The sequence below is a fragment of the Leucopleurus acutus genome (genome assembly GCF_964270905.1).
Source record: "Leucopleurus acutus genome assembly, chromosome: X".
Taxonomy (NCBI): domain Eukaryota; kingdom Metazoa; phylum Chordata; class Mammalia; order Artiodactyla; family Delphinidae; genus Leucopleurus; species Leucopleurus acutus.
Genome location: NC_139148.1, coordinates 65,618,898 through 65,629,670, shown reverse-complemented (window position 1 = coordinate 65,629,670; position 10,773 = coordinate 65,618,898). Strand labels below are relative to the sequence as shown.

Genomic DNA, 10,773 nt, shown 5'->3' with positions numbered 1-10,773 from the left:
AGTCACTGAAGGAGGAATCTGATATATTTTTTACAACAATGGAAAGGTGGGAAGCAGGGAACCATATAGGTCCTGAAAGTCTTTTGAGCTACAAGATAAAGAAACAAACAAGTTACTGGAAAAGTTGTCAGTTATTTTTGTCAATGAGAAATCACCTACACTTAGCTCACTTGAAAGAACCTAATAAAAGAAAACACATTGGGGCATCTAAGAAAGCGACAGCTTTGTGACCACCTAGAGGGGTGGGATAGGGAGGGTGGGAGGGAGGGAGACGCAAGAGGGAAGAGATATGGGAACATATGTATATGTATAACTGATTCACTTTGTTATAAAGCAGAAACTAACACACCATTGTAAAGCAATTATACTCCAATAAAGCTGTAAAAAAAAAAAAAAAAGAAAGCAACGGCAAAGACAAAGATGCAGGGAGAAGAAGGGGGAAAGAAAGCCTGTAATAAATAGGCCTGTCTATTTTTAAACAGTTTCTACTATTTTGCTTCTAAAACAGGATTCTTTATACAGTGCTTTGAAAGCCATTACTCCCCAATCTAGCAGGGAGGAGGGCTCGAGAATCTCCTCAAGATTATGCGCTCAAATCTTCAAATTTTCAATGATCTTTTCTTGAACTTTTTTTTTTTGGGTCAAATAAAAATTATCTATGACCTTAGCAGCAATTCAGTAATCTTCAGTTGTAGGACTTGTAAACCTCCCTGGTCTACCTTATCTGTTGCTAGTGAAAACAAAAAATACTGGAAATTCATTTTCAATAAAGCTAGGTTCCAAGCTGATGCCCTGAAAAAGATATTTTTGCCATTAGACAAATGCAATTCAAATAGATTCCCTAACATAAGAGCATGAGACCAACATAAAGCCCTGCAATATTTTAAAAAGCTAAGGTGACCATGAATGCTGTGTCAGTGCAGAACAACATCATCTAGCAGCACTCTCTGTGGCCTGTTACAACGCACTGTCGTCATCTTCCCTGCAGTCTCCCACCAGGAGTGAGTGCTTGTCAGGTTCACTAGTACCAACACTGTTCAGTGATCGTTTATCAGACAGCAGTGAGTTTATGGAGGCTCTGCTGTAATTAACAATCCGGTCCAGCAAACCCAGTTTAGGAGAATTTCTTGAGGTATCATCTATTCCAACATGAACACTTATTTCTGAAGGACTTTTCTGTCCCATCTGGCCTCGGGCATGTAGTTCATAATTCTCATAAGTTGGTTTCCTGTAACTGAAAAGATGCAAAAGTATACTAGTTTGAAATAATCAAACGCGAACTATCTGCTTGTTACATTCAAAAATGAAAAGAGATTAACCTGGTTTGAAATGTATAAAGGTGGTCAAAAGGAGTTGTGTGAGGTCACATGATCAGAAATCCTACTTCTGAGAGCCAGTGTACTAGATTTTACCCCACTCAGTGCTTGTGGTTGCTCTGTATATACTACATAAGGTGATAATTATGTAGTTAACATTTATTATTAAGAACAGTTTGGGCTTATCATTGACCAATACAAGAATAAAACCTAGCAAGACTGACTGTGGGTGAGAAGCGTGAGCGAGCTATCATACTTACAGTTTAAGGAGGAGTGAAGAAAGTACTACTGAAACAGATGAAGCAGCCATTGCAGCAGATCCCATCCAGGGCTGCAAAACCAAACCAATGGGCATAAAAACTCCTAGAAAACAATTTTGGATTAGTTAGACCAAACAGTACTAAACAGATTACCACTGTGTTCCTAATACATATATACAAATAATTTCCTTCTTTGATATTTATTCAGCAATTTATCCTCCTGTTGGTAGAGATTTATGTCATTGCCAATTTTTCACTAATAGAGTGTTGCTGTGAACATTCTTGTACATGCCGCCCTGTGCATGTGCTTGAGAATTTCCCTAGGGTATATACCTAGAGGTGAAACAGCTAGATTATAACATAGGCACACCTTCAACTTTAGGTAGATATTTCTCAGTTGCTCTCCAAAGTGGCTGTACCAGATCACAAACCCTCCAATAGTGTATGAGAGTTCATATTCTACAAACTCATCCACACTTGGTTTTGACAGACATTTTAAAATTTGTGCATATGATGGGGATGAGATAGACTTACTGTACTTGTAATTTTTATGTGCTTATCTGTATTTTTTCTACTTTTTATACAGTGACCGTATATTACTTGTATAATTTTTTAAAAATAACTTGCTCCATGAATTAATCTCTCTGGACTTTGTTCTTTTACTCTTTGTCTCTCCATCTGTGTGTCCCTGTTGATAAACAGTTTTGTAATTGTTCTCATGTTATCTCATGTCCTTCTTTGGCTTTAAAACCAGAGAGAACAAGAAGAAAGTGATAACTATTTTTCTTATGTTATTACTAATACTAACATCTACCAAGCCCCTAAGTAATGGGGATGATCGGATGCTTATTAAATAATTCTAAACTGCCTTTTCTTGGTCGTATTCCTTTGTTCAATTTCTCTCTCTGTCTTTCTCACATCTGGTTCCCAAACTTTAAAAAAAACTGTTGGCTATTAGAACATTAAGAAAATTCTCTGCATGCTATAATTACAACAATGAAACAAGACAAAAACCAATACAGACTAAAAAAGACCAGAAAGATGTATACTAAAATACCAACAGTAGTTGTATTCGGGTAGTGAGATTAAAGCTAAATTTATTCTCTTCAGCAAAAACTAAATGAGTAAGCAAATAAGTACGTACGTGTGTGAGAGTATATGGAGAAAAAGATGAAGCAATGTGGCAAAATATTATTAACTGGTGAATTTCGGTGAAGGGTATTTTGTTTTATTGTATCATTTTTCTCCTTGTTTATGTACATTTGAAAATTTCAAAATACAAAGTTGAAGGTAAAAATAAGGTAAAAATAAAATAAACCTATCAGAAGGCTTATACATTCTAGGCCATAATGAACATGCTGAAAATTTAAATTATTGATTTTAATATTACCTCTCACCATACCAGCAGGCTACATACAAAACTGAGCTCAAAACTAATAATAAGAAGACTAAAACTTCCAATACGGTAGGCCTCTAATGACTTCATGAAAAAAGCAATACAACTTAACTGTCACATACCAGCAGCTATGGGAATTCCAACCAGATTATAAATTAGAGCAAAGACAAAATTTATCCGAATCCTCTTGACTGTCTTCCTTGATAAATCAATACTTGCCACTACATCCAGAAGATCATTCTGAGAACAGAAATATTTGTGATATTAGCAAGAGACTGTAACTTGACCAGTAACTTGTATTTGATACTGTGTATACCGAAGATGATGTGTACCTTACGGTAATATGTGAATTAACTACAAATGTGAGATATTGCTAAAAATTTGAGGCTGTCTTGGAAGGGGGTTTTCAGGAATTTTTCTCAGGGTTCTGAAAATACTTTTAGGGTTGTATGCTGGTACAGGGACTAAATCCCACTAAAATAACCTCAGCAAGTATTTGTTGAAGATAAGAGTATCATACGTATATTCCCAAATCTAATGCTTCACTTTAGAAGCTTGTCATTCTCATTTGCTTCGCTGAAATGAGAAAGTCTGGAAGTAATTACTAAGACTTCTCATACTTCCATCTTGAACTCTCCCAGTCTCAATGGCTAGGAGCATGGGAATTCGAAGGGCACAATCATTTTGTTCAATATACGACACTATCCCTGACCATGTAGAGCAGTCTCACACTCCTCAAAGGTCAGACCATAGGACTTACCCGTATCAAAACCACATCGGCTGCTTCAATGGCTACATCTGTGCCTGTGCCAATGGCAATTCCAACATTAGCCATCGCCAGAGCTGGGGAGTCATTGATTCCATCTCCTACCATTGCTACCCGGTTCCCCTCCTCTTGGAGTTGCTTCACCTTAGCAACCTTGTGGGAAGGTAGAACTTCAGCAAACACCTTAGTAATGCCAACCTACATGGGCAAAAATAAACTCCATTCATTTCAAGAAATATTACTGAGTACCTGAAATATAACTCGGCAATGATGAGCCATCAGTTTCCACCTACCAAATGTCCAAATTGTAAGAGACTAATAATATCCAGGGATAGTAAGGATATGGGGAAATGAGCTCTCTTATATACTGTTGGTGGGCGTGTAAGTTGGTACTGTCTTTTTGGAGGGTACTTGGCAGCATCTATCAAAGTGTGCATGTCATTTGGTTCAGCAATTCCACCCCTAGCTATATTTTGGACATACCTGTACATGTATAAAAATAAGTATGTCCAAGGATGTATATTACTGCCTTATTTGTAAAACAAAATTTTCAAAACCACATAAATTATTTTTTTTATTATAGGAATGGTTAAGTACATTGTGACGCATTCGTACTATGGAATTCAATGCAATGATGTAGAAAGAATGAAATAAGTTTATATGTTCAGACATGGACAAAGCTCCAAGGCATATATATTGCTATCTGAAAGAAAGCAAACTGCTGAACAAGTTGTACAAAAATGATCCAATTTATGTTCAAAGTACCAGAATTATACATCTGTATATGAACATATAACCATATGAAAAAGTGTAAGGGGGTAGGGCTGGACAGGGAGGCTTGGGAAAATGGTGACTTAAACGTTCTACTTTACAGCCTTCTGTATTTTTTATACAAGAATGTATTTATATATTACCTTTATTATTTAATAGAAGACGGGAGAAGGCATTGCAAAATAGAAAAGCCTAATATGAGAAAAGTTTTAGAGGGAAGGCAAATGTGGGGGTGAGTAGCAGAAGAATGCTATGGAAGATGGTTCTATCAGTGGTATCCAGGATGGACTAGAGAGGAACGTGCGTGGAGCTACTGCTGTACTTTAGGCATGAGAGGATGAGAGCCTGGCTTAGGCTGGCAGCACCGGTGGAGACTATCAGCAACATTTCAAAGGAAGCATCAACAGAAACTGTGTACAATGTCACTCAAGCATCCCATGAACTAAGCAAATAGCTTTTTACTTATAACAGTTCCAGACAAAACCCAAAGTCCTTCCTGCATAGTATGCCAATTTTTCTTTAAGGAACCAGATATGGCTACTCGGGGATAATGAAAATAATAGTTAAATTACTTCTTTAGCAGCTGAAGGCAAGAAAGGAAATGTATGTGAAGAATGAGAAGTTACCACATACTCCCACCCCAACAACTAAGTAAACCCATTACCTGAGAAGCAATAGATCTAGCTGTTTTACTGTTGTCTCCAGTCATCAGAACTACTTCTAAGCCCATAGATTTCAGAATATGGACTGCCAGTTCTGCTTCAGGCTTCACTGTATCAGCAATAGCTACCAAGCCGCACAGCTCATCTAATATAGGAGCACCAGAAGATAGAATTTGGAATATGGTGAAAGCAGAATAATATTCTGACTTAAAATTTCAGAAAGAAATGAATTTTGTTAAGTGAAGTTGTTCAGGACTTGGCTTAACTCAAAATATCTCCAAGACCACATAGACTTTATACCACAAACCCTGCAACAAGCCTCCATACTTGGTTGTGAAAATTTCAGAGTGAGGTAGGGCTTACTAATGAAGGTAATGATAGGAAACTGAAGAGACTTTACTGGATACTAAAATACTTATTTTCTTTCTTTAGAGAAGTATTGGCCAATAGCCCCAAACACTTTAGCTAATTTAAAGGCAAATGAAACTGAAAACTCATACTTCACCCTTTTTAAGGTGAAGGGGTGGATGGAAACAAAACTGGCATTTTATACTGGGAAAAAATCACTACAAGTAGCTATTTTAAAAACAAAAATAAATGGTATTTTCTGCTTCTTCCTGGGCCTAAAAAGGCCATAGTAAGATAATGCCTTCATACTTAGCAAGGATTATAAATGTTGACTAATTAATCTCACAGCTAGAAATGTACCCTAAGAAATAATTTAACAAAATACCTAAAACCTCAAAGATGTTTACTGTGGTGTTACTTACAACAATAAAATATTAGGAGTAGCTTAAATTTCCAACAGGGGAATGATTAAGTTAGTCATAGTGTATAAGTATGACAAATGGTGCCACATTAAAATACGATTGGAAATATTTACTATTAAATAAAATAAGACAAAATAAAACAGTATGTGTACAAGGAATTTTAAATTTTTATTCAACTTTGAGGTAAAATTTACATACAATAAAATGCACCCATTTATAAACAGTATATGTACTAATATTGTAATTCTGTGTGATGTGTATGAATATATATCCAGAAATGTCAATTAAAACTGACATTGTGTTTAGATGATGAGATTATGAATATTCTTTTACTTTGCTATAATGTTATTTTTAGGTTTAAAAAAAATCCTTGATTAGCTTTTTTTAAAACCACAGGCTACGGAGGAAAATAACAAAGCCAGGCAAATGCAAGAGAATTTTAAATTAATCAGTAACAATTATGTATTGCTGACATTTTTACTTTGCATTCAGGCTGCTTTTGAATAACCCTCATAGTTCAGATGTCTCTCAAAAATACACAGAAAACAAGTGAAATCATGACACTGAGTCATAGTGTACTTAAGGAAAACCTTACCATCAACTGCTACCAATACAGCAGTCCGACCTTTTCTCTCATGTTCAGTCATGGAATCGTTTACATCGTTATTAATGACAAGACCATTTCTAATCATCCACTCCCGGTTACCAATAAGAACTTTGTACTGCTGAGCATTAAGAGCATCTGAAGAAAGTACAGAAATGACATTTAGTGAACTTGTTTAATATTTATAACAACCCTTTAGGGACAGTCTTCCTCTCTAATCTTGTACAGTCACTACGTTGGTTTTTTGGTAGAAAACAGCCTACAACAGTGATTTCCAAATGTTCAAGGAACATACTCTGCTCTTCCATGCCTCTGGGCCTTTGCACATGAGGAGTGAGGACCACCTGGAGGTCCTCATCCCCCCTCTTCAAATACCAAACTGCATCATATATATTCTTTAAGAGCCATTTCAAACGTTACTTTCTTGGTGACGCTTTCCATGTGACCCTTCCTTATGATCTTCCATAGCAACTGAATTAAATTAAAAATATTTATTGTGCATCAGTACAACCATCAGTGTTGGACAAGAACACACAACCATACTGATGTCTCATTTTAAACGTGTGACCACTAACTTTAAGTGGGCCCTTAGTGATGCCTGGCTATTCTACTACATTTCCCTAGTCCATTCATTCTCCATTCCTTCTAGATGGCTACTTTATACCTTCTCTTCTCCCATTCTCATACCAGATGATGACTCTGCTTCTTACTTCAGGAAGAAAATAAAAGCAATCAGAAGAGAACTTCCACAAGCTCTTATTGCCACATCTACCCAACTGCCTGTGCCTGTGTACATACTGATCTAGCCTCTCTTCTGTTATTATAAATGGCCCCTACTCCTATTTAAGGGCAACTTCTCCACTTGTGTACTAGATCCCCCTCCTTTGCCTATTTTATATTTATTTATTCGGCTGTGCCGGGTCTTAGTTGCAGCACACAGGATCTTCGTTGCAGCACGCAGAATCTTTAGTTGCAGCATGCAGGATCTAGTTCCCTGACCAGGGATCGAGCCCAGGCCCCCTGCATCGGGAGTGCGGAGTCTTAACCACTGGCCCACCAGGGAAGTCCCCCTTTGCCTATTTTAGAACGTCTCTCCAACAATTCTCCCCTCTCTCTCTTGCATAATCATATTTTCTACTTCTGCTGTACATAGTCCTATCTTTAAAAAAGAAAATGAAACAACCCTCTCTTGATCTCATTTACCTCTCTAGCTACTACCCCATTTCTCTGCTTCTGTTCATAGCAAAACTTCTCAAAAGTGTTGTCTCTATCGGCTGCCCTCCAATTCATACCTTCCCATTCTCTTGTGAACCCACTCAAATACAGCTTTTGTCTCTGTTACTCCAAAGAATTGTTCATACAGTACACCAGTGATCTTTAATAAATCTAATGGGTAATTCTTCATCCTCATCTTACTTGCCCTATTAGTAGCATTTTAACACAGCTGATCATTCCCGCCTTGAAATACTTTCTTCATTTGGCTTCTAGATCACCACATTCTTATGAGCTACCTCCTCACTCACCACTTCTTCTGTCTTCTTTGCTGATCCTTCCTCATCTCCCTGACCTCTTAATTTGTAGTGTTGCAGGGCTCAGTCCTTAAACCTCTTCAGGTTTAATCTCATTCCCCCTCTATCTACTCTCACTCCTTGATGATTTTTTTTTCTTTTGGCCGCACCTCGCGGCTTGTGGTAGCTTAGTTCCTCGACCAGGGATGGAACCCAGCCCCATGGCAGTGAAAGCGCCAAGCCCTAACCACTGGACCACAAGGGAATTCCCAACTCCTTGATGATTTTATCCAGTCTCATGGCTTTAAATACCATCTATATCAGCGCTGTCCAACAGAACTTTCTGTGATGATGGAAATGTTGTACATCTGCTCTGTTTAATACAGTAGCCACTAACAACATGAGGCTATTGAGCACTGAAATGTGACTAGTATGGCTGAAGGGCTGAATTTTAAATTAAATTAAATTTTAATTAATTTAAATTTAAATAGTCACACGTAACTAGTGGCTACCATATTGGCCAGCACAGATCTATAAGTGGATGACTCCCAAGTCTACATCTCCAACCCAGTTTGTTTCCTTGGAACTCCAGACTTGTGCAGCCACCTGCCTCCTTGATAGTTCCATTTATACGACATCTCCACTTGAATACCTAACAGGCACTCAAACTTAACATATCAAAAACTGATCTCTTGATCACTTTTCCTCAATATTGCCCCTCCTGTGACCTTCTCCATCTTGTTTAAATGGTAACTCCATCCTTCTAAATTGCTTAGGCCACAAACTTTGGCCTAATTCCCCATTTCCAATCTGTGAGATCTGTCAGCCAGCTCACATCCAGGGGAATTCCCTGGTGGTCCAGTGGTTAGGACTCCAAGCTTCTGTTGCAGGGAGCACGGGTTCGATTCCTGGTCAGGGACTAAAATCCCACAAGACATGTCACGCAGCCAAAAAAAAAAAAGATATGTCCAGAATTTGACCACTTCTTAACGGCCTCTGCTGTTATTACACTGGTCCAAGCCACCATTATCTTTCACCTGGATTATGGCAATAGCCCACTAACTTATCTCCCTGCTTCTGCCCTTCCCCCTACCCCCTGCAACAGTGTATTTTTCCCAGAGCAGCCCAAATAATACTTTTTAAACATTAAGTCAGATTCTGTCATTCCTATGCTCAAAACTCTCCAACGGCTTTCCATCTCAGGGTAAAAACCAAAGTCCTTTCAATGTCCTTACCTCATCCCTTACCTCCTTCCCATTCATTTACTCTGTTCTGGTCACTTTATTCCTTAAACTAGTCAAGCACACTCCTGACTCAAGGCTTTTGTACTTAACATTCCTCCTTCCTGGAATGCTCTCATCACAGATATTCACATAACTTTTTCCCTCCCCCTCCTCAGGTTTCTGCTCAAACACCATCTTCTCAATGAGGCCTACCCTGACCAGCCTATATCAACAGGACCTGCTACTCCCAGCATTCCTTATATCTCTTGCCCTTCTTCATTTTCTTCACAGCACTATCTCCATCAGACAGACTATATTTGCTTATTTATTTGCTCACTGTCTTGTGTTCTCCCACCAGGAATGTAAACTCCATGACATAGGGACTTTGTCTATTCTGCTCACTGCTCATTCTTTAGTGTCTTGAACAGTGCTTAATAAAACCTGTCAGGTGAATGAAATTACTGTGTGTCAGTGTGCTTGATACTGTGAGTTCACAGACAGATAATAAAAAAATCACAGTTTAGTAGAAACAGGCAGGCAAATAAAGAATTCTCATGCAGCGTGCCTAGCACATCTAGAGATTAAGTACAGTTATGACTAAAAAAGAAGAGCAAATATCTCTGCCTATGTATGTCAGTCAGTGAAGGCTTCACTAAAGAGAGATGTGAGCTAAGTCTTCAAAGATGAGAAAATAGCAAATGAGGTGATCTAATGAGCATGAAATGACACGATGTAAGGAGAAACTCTAAGTAGTTCCATATGGACAAAACACAGTGTACGTGGGTGACAGTGGAAAAAGACAGTGGAAAAAGGGTGGTGCAGGCAGGCAGGAGATGTATCATGGGGAACAGATCTTGAACAAAATCCACAGAGACTGGACTCTGTCCTGTCGGAGATGGAGAGCCTGTAAAGCCAGGGTCCTTAACAGATTTCCATGGAGGGGCTTTTGGATACATACAAACGTCCAAAACAGAAGTTTTCTGAGTGGTGGGCATAGCTTTTACCACCTTCCTCCAAAGGTTCATGATTCAAAAATAGGTTATAAACCACTGCAATAAAAGGTATTAGTCAGAAAGTGATATACTCAGGTTTGCATGTTAGAAAAATTACTCAAGCACAGATGGGTAGGGGGGTTCCTGGCACACTTAGGTATGTATAGCATGTTTTTGGTCAGATGGATAGACCAACAGGAAACTCGGGAAACTGGCCTTGGCTGCAGATATGGATTTTAGAGGAGCAGTGGAAACCTACAGGTGGTAGAATAAGTGATAAGCATGAACAAGACTGTACAGAGAGGACTTCCCTGGTGGCGCAGTGGTTGGGAATCCACCTGCCAATGCAGGGGACATGGGTTCGAGCCGTGGTCCGGGAAGATCCCACAGGCCATGGAGCAACTAAGCCCGTGCGCCATAACTACTGAGCCTGCCCTCTGGAGCCCGCAAGCCACACTACTGAAGCTCACATGCCTAGAGCCCGTGCTCTGCAGCAAAGAGAAGC

The 10,773-nt window shown here is 38.8% G+C and overlaps 1 protein-coding gene across 1 annotated transcript in view; it reads right to left on the bottom strand.

Moving 5' to 3' along the window:
• Window positions 1-204: 204 nt before the first annotated feature.
• Window positions 205-10,773, bottom strand: part of ATP7A (ATPase copper transporting alpha) — a 77,111-nt gene continuing 66,542 nt past the window's right edge. The window contains exons 17-22 of the mRNA XM_082865340.1: window positions 6,537-6,683; window positions 5,174-5,316; window positions 3,733-3,936; window positions 3,095-3,212; window positions 1,577-1,679; window positions 205-1,234 (exon numbers count right to left, since the gene is read on the bottom strand). Of these exons, the coding sequence (XP_082721466.1) occupies window positions 958-1,234; window positions 1,577-1,679; window positions 3,095-3,212; window positions 3,733-3,936; window positions 5,174-5,316; window positions 6,537-6,683 (992 nt within the window). The 3' untranslated portion in view covers window positions 205-957. The remainder of the gene's footprint in view (window positions 1,235-1,576; window positions 1,680-3,094; window positions 3,213-3,732; window positions 3,937-5,173; window positions 5,317-6,536; window positions 6,684-10,773) is intronic.